Below are 16,890 nucleotides of genomic sequence, written 5' to 3' on the forward strand. Positions count from 1 at the left end.
GGTTAGATACAGAGTAAAGCTCCCTCTACACTGTCCCATCAAACACTCCCAGGGCAGGTACAGGTACAGCACGGGGTTAGATACAGAGTAAAGCTCCCTCTACACTGTCCCATCAAACACTCCCAGGGCAGGTACAGGTACAGCATGGGGTTAGATACAGAGTAAAGCTCCCTCTACACTGTCCCATCAAACACTCCCAGGGCAGGTACAGGTACAGCATGGGGTTAGATACAGAGTAAAACTCCCTCTTCACTGTCACATTTCTCACACCTTGGCACTGTGAGGCGTACTGACCAGATTGGGCAGTTTGGTGCTGGTGTGAGGGGGCGGGGGGAGGGGGCAGCGGAGAGGGACCCAGAAACACATCCATGTACAATGGTTGGCTGCAGGGGGTCCCTGAGGGGGATGGAGCTGTACAATATCACAGCCAATCAGTTGGCAGAGGGAAGTAGTTACGTGTTTTTTTATACAGCCAATACTCAAAAGGCCCGACGTGACGTAAAAGCTTGGATTAAGCTCTGAGTGCCTTGTCATTTCACACACCATTGGATCTGATAGCTTGTAGTTCGAAGCAGGTCTGTCGGTGTCTCTGTGCTGAGTAATACGGTAGATTTAGATTAAGTACATGCTTTCCCTGCACACACTCACCTCGAGGCTCAATGGTACCTGAACTGCAGGCAAGTAGGGTTCATGGAAACAGAGAAATTTACCACACAGAAGGAGGCCACTCAGCCATTCCGTCTTCACTGGCCGACAAAGAGTTACCCAAACTAATCCCACTTTCCAGCTCTTGGTCCATAGCCCTGTGGGTTACGGCACTTCAAGTGCATAGCCAAATACTTTTGAAATGTGCGCAGGAATTCTGTATCTACCACCCTTTCAGCAACTGTGTTCCAGACCCAACGTGGTATTTTGCTTACGGCCTCACAACATACAGACTCCAAGATGGCTCCATTCTTTTTTATCCTTTGAAAACAGCAATGGCTACATTTCCACTAGGTGGAGCTATATATTACACTTCTCCCTCCTTAATGAAGAAGTAATTAGAACCGAATAATCATCATACATAACTTGCATGGTTATGCATAACAAAAGATATGGACTTATTTTGCCATATTTACAACTCAAACGTAACCACTGGTTTTCTGTTTCGAAGAGGATACCTTCGCTCTCGAACTGAACTTTCCAAACATGGTGTTAAACTTAGACACATTCTCGGCGGAGCCTGAGGAGAGTTTTTCTCCAAGGGTAACCCTTGGTCTACATGTGGACTCTCTACAACTTCAGACTGTTTGTCTGCCTGACTCGGACTCAGACTTAAATTCGGTTCTTTTTTTGGACTTGTTTCGAGTACATTTGATGTAGGATTTGCTACTGGTACTCTACTTGTAATAAGATTATCTGATAAACCAGGAATAATCGAATCATTCCAACTTTCAACTCCTTCCACACATGTAAGATAAAATATGATCGATGCGAAAAAACCTGACCTGTCCATGATCAAACAACTTAACCAAATATGTGCAAGGACCACATATCTTCACCACTCTTCCTGGTAACCATTTTAACCATTCACGGTGATGTTCCTTCACTCTCACCTTCTGATTTAATTTCACACTTCTCTCTCTCTTCCTCCACTTAGGATGGTCTTTGGCCAGGGACTCCCAGGTGTCAGTGGGGATGATGCATTTTTATCAAGGAGGGTGTCCTTGAAACGTTTTCTCTGCCCACCTGGGGCTCACTTGCCGTGAAGGAGTTCCGAGTAGAGCGCTTGCTTTGGGAGTCTCGTGTCTGGGGACATGCGGACAATGTGGCCCTGCCCAGCGTAGCTGGTCGAGTGTGGTCAGTGCTTCGGTGCTGGGGATGTCGGCCTGGTCGAGGACGCTAACGTTGGTGCGTCTGTCCTCCCGGGGGATTTGCAGGATCTTGCGGAGACATCGTTGGTGGTATTTCTCCAGTGACTTGAGGTGTCTACTGTACATGGTCTGTGTCTCTGAGCCATACAGGAGGGCGGGTATCACTACAGCCCTGTCGATCATAAGCTTTGTGCCAGATTTGAGGGCCTGGTCTTTGAACACGTCCTTCCTCAGGCGGCCGAAGGCTGCACTGACGCACTGGAGGTGGTGTTGGATCTCGTCGTCAATGTCTGCCCTTGCTGATAAGAAACTCCCGAGATATGGGACATAGAAACATAGAAACAGAGAAAATAGGTGCAGGAGTAGGCCATTCGGCCCTTCAGGCCTGCACCACCATTCAATAAGATCATGACTGATCATGACTGATCATTCCCTCAGTACCCCTTTCCTGCTTTCTCTCCATACCCCTTGATCCCTTTAGCCATAAGGCCATATCTAACTCCCTCATGAATAGATCCAATGAACTGGCATCAACAACTCTCTGCGGTAGGGAATTCCACAGGTTAACAACTCTCTGAGTGAAGAAGTTTCTCCTCATCTCAGTCCTAAATGGCCTGTCCCTTATCCTAAGACTGTGTCCCCTGGTTCTGGACTTCCCCTAAATTGGGAACATTCTACCCGCTTCTAACCTGTCCCGTCCCGTCAGAATCTTATATGTTTCTATGAGATCCCCTCTCATCCTTCGAAACTCCAGTGTATAAAGGCCCAGTTGATCCAGTCTCTCCTCATATGTCAGTCCTGCCAGCCCAGTCTGGTGAACCTTCGCTGCGCTCCCTCAATAGCAAGAATGTCCTTCCTCAGATTAGGAGACCAAAACTGAACACAATATTCCAGGTGAGGCCTCACCAAGGCCCTGTACAACTGCAGTAAGACCTCCCTGCTCTTATACTCAAATCTCCTAGCTATGAAGGCCAACATACCATTTGCCTTCTTCACCGCCTGCTGTACCTGCATGCCAACTTTCAATGACCGATGATCCATGACACCTAGGTCTCGTTGCACCTCCCCTTTTCCTAATCTGCCGCCATTCAGATAATATTCTGTCTTCGTGTTTTTACCACCAAAGTGGATAACCTCACATTTATCCACATTATACTGCATCTGCCATGCAGTTGCCCACTCACCTAACCTGTCCAAGTCACTCTGCAGCCTCTTAGCATCCTCCTCACAGCTCACACCGCCACCCAGTTTAGTGTCATCTGCAAACTTGGAGATATTACACTCAATTCCTTCATCCAAATTATTGATGTATATTGTAAATAGCTGGGGTCCAGCACTGAGCCCTGCGGCACTCCACTAGTCACTGCCTGACATTCTGAAAAGGACCCGTTTATCCCGACTCTCTGCTTCCTGTCTACCAACCAGTTCTCTATCCACGTCAGTATATTACCCCCAATACCATGTGCTTTGATTTTGCACACTAATCTCTTGAGTGGGACCTTGTCAAAAGCCTTTTGAAAGTCCAAATACACCACATGCACTGGTTCTTCCTTGTCCACTCTACTAGTTACATCCTCAAAAAATTCCAGAAGATTTGTCAAGCATGATTTCCCTTTCACAAATCCATGCTGACTTGGACCAATCCTGTCACTGCTTTCCAAATGTGCTGCTATTTTATCCTTAATAATTGATTCTAACATTTTCCCCACTACTGATGTCAGGCTAACCAGTCTATAATTACCCGCTTTCACTCTTCCTCCCTTTTTAAAAAGTGGTGTTACATTAGCTACCCTCCAGTCCATAGGGACTGATCCAGAGTCGATAGACTGTTGGAAAATGATCACCAATGCATCCACTATTTCTAGGGCACTTCCTTAAGTACTCTGGGATGCAGACTATCAGGCCCCAGGGATTTATCAGTCTTCAATCCAATCAATTTCCCCAACACAATTTCCCGCCTAATAAGGATATCCTTCAGTTCCTTCTTCTCACTAGACCCTCAGTCCCCTAGTACATCCGGAAGGTTATTTGTGTCTTCCTTCGTGAAGACAGAACCAAAGTATTTGTTCACTTGGTCTGCCATTTCTTTCTTCCCCATTATAAATTCACCTGAGTCTGACTGCAAGGGACCTACATTTGTCTTCACTAATCTTTTTCTCTTCACATATCTATAGAAGCTTTTGCAGTCAGTTTTTATGTTCCCGGCAAGCTTCTTCTCGTACTCTATTTTCCCCCTCCTAATTAAACCCTTTGTCCTCCTCTGCTGAATTCTAAATTTCTCCCAGTCCTCAGGTTTGCTGCTTTTTCTGGCCAATTTATATGCCTCTTCCTTGGACTTAACACTATCCTTAACTTCCCTTGTTAGCCACGGTTGAGCTACCTTACCCATTTTATTTTTACTCCAGACAGGGATGTACAATTGCTGAAGTTCATCCATGTGATCTTTAAATGTTTGCCATTGCCTATCCACCGTCAACCCTTTAAGTATCATTTGCCAGTCTATTCTAGCCAATTCACGTCTCATACCATCGAAGTTACCTTTCCTTAAGTTCAAGACCCTAGTTTCTGAATTAACTGTGTCACTCTCCATCTTAATAAAGAATTCTACCATATTATGGTCACTCTTCCCCAAGGCGCCTCGCACAACAAGATTGCTAATTAGTCCTTTCTCATTACACATCACCCAGTCTAGGATGGCCAGCTCTCTAGTTGGTTCCTCGATATATTGGTCTAGAAAACCATCCCTAATACACTCCAGGGAATCCTCTTCCAGCGCATTGCTATCAGTTTGGTTAGCCCAATCAATATGTAGATTAAAGTCACCCATGATAACTATTGTGTTCCTAACACAGATGAGGCCGCACACAGGGAGGTTAAAGTAACAGTGACCTCAGTCTTTAATAAGACACTCCAGAGTGAGGAACAGGCCTTTGGGGCCGGCTTATATACAGTGCTCCCAAGGGATACTGGGATCCCTTGGGACTTCAGGGGATGCGCTCCCTGGTGGCGGAACATGGGAGTGCATGGCAGCGAGGAAGATGGAGAAGAGGGTTGGGGCGATGACACAGCCCTGCTTGACCCTGGGATATTCACACATTCATCAACACTGGGTGTGGATATCTGTTACCAAGAAAGGTGTGCATTGTGCTGCACAGCAGGAGGGCTGATCATGTCCACTCAGTCCTGTCTGGGCCAGGGCCTGGAATAAACGGAGGATCTAAAGGTGTTAACCAATGTGGGCGAGTCAACAGGAGAATGACAGGAACTATGTTTGAGGTGCTGTGATATGAACCTTGATAAAAAGAGGAGCACTTCGGAGCGAGGGCACTGCGATGAAGACAGACGGAGGGTCTGTCCCTGATCCCGGCCTACAATCGACACCGGAACAACCAGCTGTGTGTGGGCTTGCAAGTTTGAGTCAAATCATCACCATCTTGCCGTCCGGAAGAGGCCAATGGTCCACAATTAAGTGCTCTCTAAGCGGGAGTCCTCCCCCTATTTATCGGGGACTTGGCCTGGAGGGTGGTGCACGGGGCAGTCCCGTGCAATCGGTCGTTAAGTCGGTTCACGGGCTCCCGGGGCCGCCTGCGATTTCTGCGGTCTGGAGGAGTCCGTGTTCCACGGGTACGTTCAGTGTGTGAGGTTGCAGTCCCTCTTCCATTGTTTGAAGGGGCTGCTCCTCAAGTTCTGGCTGCACTTCAGTCCCACGTTCTTGATCTTTGGGCACCCTGTGCGGAGGGGAACGGGCAGGTCGGAGGGCATCCTCGTGGAGCCTGCTCCTGGGCCCTGGCCAAGGGGGGGCCATTAACCGGTCCAGGCAGCGGACAGTCGAGGGGGTCGTTCAGCCCGACTGCCTGCCTCTCTTCCGCGGTTACATCCGAGCCGGGGTGTCCCTGGAAACATAGAAACAGAAACATAGAAAATAGGTGCAGGAGTAGGCCATTCGGCCCTTCGAGCCTGCACCACCATTCAATATGATCATGGCTGATCATGCAACTTCAGTACCCCATTCCTGCTTTCTCTCCATACCACCGATTCCTTTAACCGTAAGGGCCACATCTAACTCCCTTTTGAATATATCTAACGAACTGGCCTCAACAACTTTCTGTGGTAGAGAATTCCACAGGTTCACCACTCTCTGGGTGAAGACGTTTCTCCTCATCTCGGTCCTAAATGGCTTACCCCTTAGCCTTAGACTGTGTCCCCTGGCTCTGGACTTCCCCAACATCGGGAACATTCTTCCTGCATCTAACCTGTCCAATCCCTTCAGAATTTTATATGTTTCTATGAGATCCCCTCTCATTCTTCTAAACTCCAGTGAGTATAAGCCCAGTCGATCCAGTCTTTCTTCATATGTCAGTCCAGCCATCCCTGGAATCAGTTTGGTGAACCTTCGCTGCACTCCCTCAATAGCAAGAATGTCCTTCCTCAGATTAGGAGACCAAAACTGAACACAATATTCCAGGTGCGGCCTCACCAAGGCCCTGTACCAACTGCAGTAAGACCTCCCTGCTCCTATACTCAAATCCTCTCGCTATGAAGGCCAACATGCCATTTGCCTTCTTCACCGCCTGCTGTACCTGCATGCCAACTTTCAATGGCTGACGTACCATGACACCCAGGTCTCGTTGCACCTCCCCTTTTCTTAATCTGTCACCATTCAGATAATAATCTGCCTTCCAGTTTTTACCCCCAAAGTGGATAACCTCACACTTATCCACATTATACTGCATCTGCCATGCATTTGCCCACTCACCTAACCTGTCCAAGTCACTCTGCAGCCTCTTAGCATCCTCCTCACAGCTCACACCGCCACCCAGCTTAGTGTCATCTGCAAACTTGGAGATATTACATTCAACTCCTTCGTCTAAATCAGGAATGTGTATTGCAAATAGCTGGGGTCCCAGCACTGAGCCCTGCAGTACCCCACTAGTCACTGCCTGCCATTCTGAAAAGGACCCATTTATTCCCACTCTTTGCTTCCTGTCTGCCAACCAGTTCTCTATCCACGTCAGTGCATGGAGAGGGGAGCACGTGGGTGTCCACCGGTACGCTCGCGGCCTTCCGCGAGAGGTGGGCGCCGGAGGGGCTGGAGTGCACCGTCACCCCCGGGGCAACCACATTCTAATTTGGTCCATTAACACCTAAAATTTAGTTTGTTCATTTGTCGGTTGGGTGTCCCTTTAATAGGGCGGCACTTGTATTAATGTTCGACTCAAAAAATAGTTGTAGAGCTGTTGTGGGAGTGGCCTAGCCGCTTCAGAGCTGTGAGTCTGGTGCAAGGACGTGCAAATGTTTCAGCTGCTTTCTGCAACCAGGGTCTCCAGGAGTATTGCTTCAACACCTGAACAGGCAGGAGGAGATCAGAAGCTAAACTGCTGTGACAGATTCGAGAGCGAGGGGAGAAAGAAAAGCTGAGTTAAATCACAGGGGAATTAGTCTGAGTAGTTTTGAAACGCAACGGGATCGCGGAAGGGATTTAAACTGTGATATCTCGTGTCAGGTTTCAGGTAACCTCGTGTCGGGACTTTGTATTGTGGGTTCTGGGTTAATCCGTTGGGTTTTCAGGGAGGTTGTGCACTGGGGAATAGCGCAAGTTCAATAAACGTACAGGTTTCAGGTCGAACCAAGTCCCTGTGCCGTGCGTATTTTCTTCCCATAAATGCTGAAGGCCAAGAACTGAGGGTGAGGGGTTACGGAATCTCTGACCAATATCGAGGCCGAAACTCTTGGCCAGTGTTGAGGGAGCGCCGTACTGTGCGGTCGGAGGGGCAGCACTGAGGGAGCGCCGCACTGCGCTGTCGGAGGGGCAGTGCTGAGGGAGAGCCGCACTGCGCTGTTGGAGGGGCAGCACTGAGGGAGTGCCGTACTGCGCTGTCGGAGGGGCAGCACTGAGGGAGCGCCGCACTGCGCTGTCGGAGGGGCAGCACTGAGGGAGCGCCGCACTGTTGGAGGGGCAGTGCTGAGGGAGTGCCGTACTGTTGGAGGGGCAGTACAGAGGGAGTGCCGCACTGTCGGAGGGGCAGTACTGAGGGAGCGCTGCACTGTCGGAGGGGCAGTACTGAGGGAGCGCCGCACTGTCGGAGGGGCAGTACTGAGGGAGCGCCGCACTGTCGGAGGGGCAGTACTGAGGGAGCGCTGCACTGTCGGAGGTGCAGTACTGAGGGAGCGCTGCACTGTCAGAGGGGCAGTACTGAGGGAGCGTCGCACTGTCGGAGGGGCAGTACTGAGGGAGCGCTGCACTGTCGGAGGTGCAGTACTGAGGGAGCGCCGCACTGTCGGAGGGGCGGTACTGAGGGAGTGCTGCACTGTCGGAGGTGCAGTACTGAGGGAGTGCCGCACTGTCAGAGGGGCGGTACTGAGGGAGTGCCGCACTGTCAGAGGGGCAGTACTGAGGGAGCGCCGCACTGTCGGAGGTGCCGTCTTTCGGATGAGACATTAAACCGAGGCCCCGTCTGCCCCCTCAGGTGGATGTAAAAGATCCCGGGGCCACTATTTGGAAGAAGAGCAGGGGGAGTTCTCCCCGGTGTCCTGGGGCCAATATTTATCCCTCAATCAACGTAACAAAAACAGATGATCCGGGTCATTATCACATCGCTGTGTGTGGGAGCTTGCTGTGCGCAAATTGCCTGCCGCGTTTCCCACAATCCAACACTGACCACACTCCAAAAGTACTTCATTGGCGGGAAAGCAGTTTGGGACGTCCGGTGGTCGTGAAAGGCGCTATATAAATGCAAGTCTGTCTTTTTCCCTTGGAAATGGTTCTCACTTGTGTCCTAAAGTGATTTGCCTGAGGGATAGACACAGCTGTTCCCGGCCTGCCGGAGACCTCTTGCGTCACCCGTGGAAGGTCCCTGAGAAACACACACCTGCTGCCCACCTTTCCAAGGACCTATTCCCCGCTCCCGCCTCTCCCCGTCACCACTAATGGGTCTTGTGATCGTGTTGTTCCACGTTAACAGACCTCGCGTGCAGCCTATATAAAGTCCCAACTTCACACTACCCACAGTCACGGAGCTCGAAGCGACAATGAAGACCCTTCTGTTCATGGTGTTCCTGGGCCTGGCTGGTAAACGTTACTGAGTTCTGCCCGTTCCCTCGTCCCATTTGGGGAGGGCTAACAAGGCGAGGGAATACACAATAAATGGTCGGACACTGAGAAGTATAGAGGAACAGAGGGACCTTGGAGTGCAGGTCCACAGATCCCTGAAGGTAGCAGGCCAGGTGGATAAGGTGGTTAAGAAGGCATACGGGATACTTGCCTTTATTGGCCGAGGCATAGAATATAAGAGCAGGAGGATTATGCTTGAACTGTATAAAACACTGGTTAGCCCACAGCTGGAGTACTGCGTGCAGGTCTGGTCACCACATTACAGGAAGGATGTGATTGCACTGGAGAGGGTACAGAGGAGATTTACCAGGATGTTGCCGCGACTGGAGAATTTGGGATGAGGAAAGATTGGATAGGCTGGGGTTGTTTTCTTTGGAACAGAGGAGGCTGAGGGGAGACCTGATTGAGGTGTGTAAAATGATGAGGGGCCTGGATAGAGTGGATAGGAAGGACCTGTTTCCCTTGGCAGAGGGGTCGACAACCAGGGGGCACAGATTGAAAGTAATTGGGGGGGAGGTTTAGAGGGGATTTGAGGGGAAATGTCTTCACCCAGAGGGTGGTGGGGGTCTGGGGTGGAACTCACGGCCTGAAAGGGTGGTAGAGGCAGAAACCCTCACCACATTTAAACAGTACCTGGATGTACACTTGAAGTGCTGTAACCTACAGGGCTACGGACCCAGAGCGGGAAAGTGGGATAAGGCTGGGTAGCTCTTGGTCGGCCGGCACGGACACGATGGGCCGAAATGGCCTCCTCCCACGCCGTAAATCTCGGTGATTCGATGATTCTCTTCCCTCTCCCGTTCTCGAGGTTCTCTCTCCCCCCTCGCCTCTCTCTGTCACTTGTCCCCCCCGCTCGCCCCCCCCCCGAGGTTTAACCCCCGTTCTCTGTCACTTGACCCCCACAGCCGCTGCCCCTTTCGACGACGATGACAAGATAGTCGGAGGCTACGACTGCGCCAAGCATGAAACCCCCTGGATCGTCTCCCTCAACGTGGGATACCACTTCTGCGGGGGCTCCCTGATCCACCCCAACTGGGTGGTCTCAGCCGCCCACTGCTACAAAAAGTAAGTGTTTAGATTGAGGAGCAGGAAGGGGCTCGGGGGGTGAGGGGGGTCAGTGAGGTGGTGGCTCTTCGAACCGTGAGATCGGTTCTCAGGTTCCGCCCATTGTCCAATGGCGGTTCCAAGATTGTCCGTGTTGGTGCCAAGACTGGGAACTTCCTCCAACTGAAGATCGGGCGGCCTTCGAACCCCGACACAAACTCTGTGTTCCCCCTCACCACTGACTTCCCTGCCCAATGTCTGAGGCTGGACCGAACCGCGCTGGCGATTCCGTGTCCCACTCGATCCCGAGGTGAGCTCCTCAGCCCCACAGCCTCTCGATAGCCGGCACCCTGCCGACTCCCACCACCGTGCCTCTCCGCTCCTTGCCTCAGCTCACTCACCGACCAAACCCTCGTCTACGCCTCTGCTCAACGATTCCAACCCACCTCCCTCAACTTGAGCTCATCCAAAACTTGGCTGCCCCCTCTGTCTCCTAACTCGCACCGAGTCCCGCTCACCCATCACCCCCTGTGCTCACTGCCCCGTGTCCTAACTCGCACCGAGTCCCGCTCACCCATCACCCCCTGTGCTCACTGCCCTGTGTCCTAACTCGCACCGAGTCCCACTCACCCATCACCCCCTGTGCTCACTGCCCCCGTGTCCTAACTCACACCCAGTCCCACTCACCCATCACCCCCTGTGCTCACTGCCCCCGTGTCCTAACTCGCACCAAGTCCCACTCACCCATCACCCCCTGTGCTCACTGCCCCGTGTCCTAACTCACACCGAGTCCCGCTCACCCATCACCCCCTGTGCTCACTGTCCCCGTGTCCTAACTCACACCGAGTCCCACTCACCCATCACCTCCTGTGCTCACTGCCCCGTGTCCTAACTCACACCGAGTCCCGCTCACCCATCACCCCCTGTGCTCACTGTCCCCGTGTCCTAACTCACACTGAGTCCCACTCACACATCACCCCCTGTGCTCACTGCCCCGTGTCCTAACTCACACCGAGTCCCACTCAGCCATCACCCCCTGTGCTCACTGCCCCGTGTCCTAACTCGCACCGAGTCCCGCTCACCCATCACCCCCTGTGCTCACTGCCCTGTGTCCTAACTCACACCGAGTCCCGCTCACCCATCACCCCCTGTGCTCACTGACCCCGTGTCCTAACTCACACCGAGTCCCACTCACCCATCACCCCCTGTGCTCACTGCCCCGTGTCCTGAACACATTGTCTCCCGTTTAAACAACGCTTCAAATTTCTCATCCTTGTTTATCAATCCCTCCTCGCCCCATTCCCGATCTCTGTAACCTCCTCCAGCCCCTACACCCCTCCCTAACTCTGTAACCTCCTCCAGCCCCTACACCCCTCGCTATCTCTGTAACCTCCTCCAGCCCCTACACCCCTCCCTATCTCTGTAACCTCCTCCAGCCCCTACACTCCTCCCTATCTCTGTAACCTCCTCCAGCCCCTACACCCCTCCCTATCTCTGTAACCTCCTCCAGCCCCTACACCCCTCCCTATCTCTGAAACCCCCTCCAGCCCCTGCACTCCTCCCTATCTCTGTAACCTCCTCCAGCCCCTACACCCCTCCCTATCTCCATCACACCTTCCCGCCCCTACATCCCTCCCTATCTCTGTAACCTCCTCCAGCCCCTACATCCCTCCCTATCTCTGTAAACTCCTCCAGCCCCTACACCCCTCCCTATCTCTGTAACCTCCTCCAGCCCCTACACTCCTCCCTACCTCTGTAACCTCCTCCAGCCCTGACACCTCTCCCTATCTCTATAACCTCCTCATGCCTTACACCCCTCCCTATCTCTGTAACCTCCTCCAGCCCCTACACCCCTCCCTATCTCTGAAACCCCCTCCAGCCCCTGCACTCCTCCCTATCTCTGTAACCTCCTCCAGCCCCTATACCCCTCCCTATCTCCATCACACCTTCCCGCCCCTACATCCCTCCCTATCTCTGTAACCTCCTCCAGCCCCTACATCCCTCCCTATCTCTGTATCCCCCTCCAGCCCCTACACCCCTCCCTATCTCTGCAACCTCCTCCAGCCCCTACATCCCTCCCTATCCCTGTAACCTCCTCCAGCACCTGCACCACTCCCTATCTCTGTAACCTCCTCCAGCCCCTACACCCCTCCCTATCTCTGTAACCTCCTCATGCCTTACACCCCTCCCTATCTCTGTAACCTCCTCCAGCCTCTACACCCCTCCCTTTTTCTGTAACCTCCTCCAGCCCCTACATCCCTCCCTATCCCTGTAACCTCCTCCAGCCCCGACACCCCTCCCTATCTCTGTAACCTCCTCCAGCCCCTACACCCCTCCCTATCTCTGTAACCTCCTCCAGCCCCTACACTCCTCCCTATCTCTGTAACCTCCTCCAGCCCCTACACCCCTCCCTATCTCTGTAACCTCCTACAGCCCCTACACCCCTCCCTATCTCTGTAACCTCCTCCAGCCCCTACACCCCTCCCTATCTCTGAAACCCCCTCCAGCCCCTACACTCCTCCCTATCTCTGTAACCTCCTCCAGCCCCTACACCCCTCCCTATCTCCATCACACCTTCCAGCCCCTACATCCCTCCCTATCTCTGTAAACTCCTCCAGCCCCTACACCCCTCCCTATCTCTGTAACCTCCTCCAGCCCCTACACCTCTCCCTATCTCTGTAACCTCCTCCAGCCCCAAAATCCTCCCTATCTCGGTAACCTCCAACAGCCCCTACACCCCTCCCTATCCCTGTAACCTCCTCCAGCCCCTACACTCCTCCCTATCACTGTAACCTCCTCCAGCCCCGACACCTCTCCCTATCTCTATAACCTCCTCATGCCTTACACCCCTCCCTATCTCTGTAACCTCCTCCAGCCTCTACACCCCTCCCTTTTTCTGTAACCTCCTCCAGCCCCTACATCCCTCCCTATCCCTGTAACCTCCTCCAGCACCTACACCCCTCCCTATCTCTGTAACCTCCTCCAGCCCCTATACCCCTCCCTATCTCTGTAACCTCCTCCAGCCCCTACACCCCTCCCTATCTCTGTAACCTCCTCCAGCCCCTACACCCCTCCCTATCTCTGTAACCTCCTCTAGCCACTACACCCCTCCCTATCTCTGTAACCTCCTCTAGCCCCTACACCCCTCCCTATCTCTGTAACCTCCTCCAGCCCCTACACCCCTCCCTATCTCTGTAACCTCCTCCAGGCCCTACACCCCTCCCTATCTCCGTAACCTCCTCCAGCCCCTACACCCCTCACTATCTCTGTAACCTCCTCCAGGCCCTATACCCCTCACTATCTCTGTAACCTCCTCCAGCCCCTACACCCCTCCCTATCTCTGTAACCTCCTCCAGCCCCTACACCCCTCACTATCTCTGTAACCTCCTCCAGGCCCTATACCCCTCACTATCTCTGTAACCTCCTCCAGCCCCTACACCCCTCCCTATCTCTGTAACCTCCTCCAGCCCCTACATCCCTCCCTATCTCTAACCTCCTCCAGCCCCGACACCCCTCCCTATCTCTGTAACCTCCTCCAGCCCCTACACCCCTCCCTATCTCTGTAACCTCCTCCAGCCCCTACACCTCTCCCTATCTCTGTAACCTCCTCCAGCCCCGACACCCCTCCCTATCTCTGTAACCTCCTCCAGCCCCTACACCTCTCCCTATCTCTGTAACCTCCTCTAACCCCTACACCCCTCCCTATCTCTGTAACCTCCTCCAGCCCCGACACCCCTCCCTATCTCTGTAAGCTCCTCCAGCCCCTACACCCCTCCCTATCTCTGTAACCTCCTCCAGCCACTCCAACCCTCCCTATCTCTGTAACCTCCTCCAGCCCCTACACCCCTCCCTATCTCTAACCTCCTCCAGCCCCGACACCCCTCCTTATCTCTGTAACCTCCTCCAGCCCCTACACCCCTCCCTATCTATGTAACCTCCTCCAGCCCCTACACCTCTCCCTATCTCTGTAACCTCCTCCAGCCCCGACACCCCTCCCTATCTCTGTAACCTCCTCCAGCCCCTACACCTCTCCCTATCTCTGTAACCTCCTCTAACCCCTACACCACTCACTATCTCTGTAACCTCCTCCAGCCCCTACACCCCTCCCTATCTCTGTAACCTCCTCCAGCCCCTACACCGCTCCCTATCTCTGTAACCTCCTCCAGCCCCTACACCCCTCCCTATCTCTGTAACCTCCTCTAGCCCCTACACCCCTCCCTATCTCTGTAACCTCCTCTAGCCCCTACACCCCTCCCTATCTCTGTAACCTCCTCCAGCCCCTACACCCCTCCCTATCTCTGTAACCTCCTCCAGCCCCTACACCCCTCCCTATCTCTGTAACCTCCTCCAGCCCCTACACCCCTCATTATCTCTGTAACCTCCTCCAGGCCCTATACCCCTCACTATCTCTGTAACCTCCTCCAGCCCCTACACCCCTCACTATCTCTGTAACCTCCTCCAGCCCCTACACCCCTCACTATCTCTGTAACCTCCTCCAGGCCCTATACCCCTCACTATCTCTGTAACCTCCTCCAGCCCCTACACCCCTCCCTATCTCTGTAACCTCCTCCAGCCCCTACATCCCTCCCTATCTCTAACCTCCTCCAGCCCCGACACCCCTCCCTATCTCTGTAACCTCCTCCAGCCCCTACACCCCTCCCTATCTCTGTAACCTCCTCCAGCCCCTACACCTCTCCCTATCTCTGTAACCTCCTCCAGCCCCGACACCCCTCCCTATCTCTGTAACCTCCTCCAGCCCCTACACCTCTCCCTATCTCTGTAACCTCCTCTAACCCCTACACCCCTCCCTATCTCTGTAACCTCCTCCAGCCCCGACACCCCTCCCTATCTCTGTAACCTCCTCCAGCCCCTACACCCCTCCCTATCTCTGTAACCTCCTCCAGCCCCTCCAACCCTCCCTATCTCTGTAACCTCCTCCAGCCCCTCCAACCCTCCATATCTCTGTAACCTCCTCCAGACCCTACACCCCTCCCTATCCCTGTAACCTCCTCCAGCACCTGCACCACTCACTATCTCTGTAACCTCCTCCAGCCCCTCCAACCCTCCCAGATCTCTGTGCTCCTCCAATCCTGGCTTGTTGCACATTCCACCTGGCTCCCGCCACCCCCCCCCCCTCCTCCGCCAGCCCCCCGCCATTTTGTAGGTTCATGCACAGGATCGGGGAATCCGGGAAAAAAAACCTTGTAACGCACAGCCCCCGCAAAAAAAAACCTCAGCCAACAGATGGTTCGAGGTCATGAAACGGGAGGCAGAACTTCGCGGGGAGTGATTGTGCGAAGGGATAGTGAGGAAGGGCCTGGGAATTGGGAGTCAAAGGTTGGCGTGGCAACGGAATGGAGGAGCAGACCTGATAGGCCCGAGACCCTCCCCCTTACCTTCCCGAGCGACCCTCGGCCCTTCTTGCTGGCCTGCGGAGAGCGGACCAGAACCCCCCCACCCCCCCGCCCCCCCCCCAGTGCCCTTTCTCCCCCATTCCAACCCCCCAGGGGGAGCCGCCGCGCTACCTCCTGCGGCCAGTGGGTGGCGCCGCAAAGCGTTCGCCCTCCGACTGGATTTTCGGGGGATCCCTTCCCGCATTTCTGCTCGAATGTCTGCCACCCGCTAAATTCAGCTCAGGGGCCAACCCCCCACCACCCCCCCACACCCAACTCCCGCCAAATCTAGCGAGCGAAAGCTCATTGGCCCCACCGAAAGCTTTCTCTGTTGCTGCCTCTTTCGTTCACTCCTGTCAACCCCGGATTGCGCGGCAGCCATTAAACGCGAGAGGCTCGCTGTCAGGGCCGCCATTTTGTTGCCGGTGTCAACTACTCCCTTGTGCTCCCCCCCTCCCCCACCACCCCGGGCCGCCAACAGGCGCACACACACACACACACACACACACACACACACACACACACACACACACACACACACACACACACACACACACACACACCGTCTCTTGGGTGCCAGGACACTGGGCCCCGGACCCAATTCCTCGCTGGTGGACCCCAGCGTCCGATCCTCAGTAATCGCTGACTCTCTCCCCTCTAACGGAGGCGGGATATGGGGTGACTCAGACACACATCGACGTCACGGCGGCGGAGAATCCTTCCCTCACCCACCCCCCCCCCCACCCCCACGCCCGCCCCTCACCAGCACTTCCTGCCGCGCTGGCCCCACAACCCCCCCCCTCCGCCCCCCACCCCGCATTGTGACCTGACTTCCTGGCCGATTGAACTAAAGGCAAAGGACCAGACTTTCGGCCTCATTGTCGGCCATTTTCTCGTCGCCGCAGCTGGGTTTTTCCACCCGGCGACAGTTCACAGGTTACGTTTTGGCCTCAGTATCGCCCACAGCTGAAGTCGCCGGTTGGGGGCAGACCGCCCACGTGCAACGCTGAGAACAAGCGCCAGGGCATCAGTTCGGCCTCAATTGCCGACGTCCAGATCGCAGAGAGTCCCGCCCTGTCAAAACTGCTTCGACAGGGCGGTAAGGGGGGAGCCTGCAAAGAAAGCTAAATTAAGGCTTCTATAATTACCATTTTATTCATTTCAACAGGGCGATTAGGGTTAAAACTGTCTTGGGAATGCTTTGTGCGTGTTTTTTGTGAATTAAAATGTTGTTTTAAGTTTGCCCCTCTCCGTAGGCCCAATCGTAGCCTGGGTCTAAATTTTGCAACTCACCGTCCGTTCCGGTCGCGACCGCCCATGTGACTAACTTTCCCCTGACACGCCGTGAAAACCGCCAACAATGAGTGTGCAGTTACTCATTGTATTTACTTTAAACTTTAAAATGGATATTCTCACCAGCTTTTCTCGCCGAGGATTAGCGGGTCTTCTCAACATAGAAACATAGAAACATAGAAAATAGGTGCAG

At 53.8% G+C, this 16,890-nt stretch overlaps 1 protein-coding gene across 1 annotated transcript in view; it reads left to right on the forward strand.

The window, feature by feature from the left end:
• The first annotated feature begins 8,885 nt into the window (after positions 1 to 8,885).
• The window catches only part of LOC139240395 (trypsin-like), a 30,942-nt gene continuing 22,937 nt past the window's right edge, over positions 8,886 to 16,890 (forward strand). The window contains exons 1-2 of the mRNA XM_070868893.1: positions 8,886 to 8,925; positions 9,873 to 10,032. Coding sequence (XP_070724994.1) covers positions 8,886 to 8,925; positions 9,873 to 10,032 — 200 coding nt within the window. The remainder of the gene's footprint in view (positions 8,926 to 9,872; positions 10,033 to 16,890) is intronic.

Source organism: Pristiophorus japonicus, chromosome 31 (assembly GCF_044704955.1).
Source record: "Pristiophorus japonicus isolate sPriJap1 chromosome 31, sPriJap1.hap1, whole genome shotgun sequence".
NCBI lineage: Eukaryota > Metazoa > Chordata > Chondrichthyes > Pristiophoridae > Pristiophorus > Pristiophorus japonicus.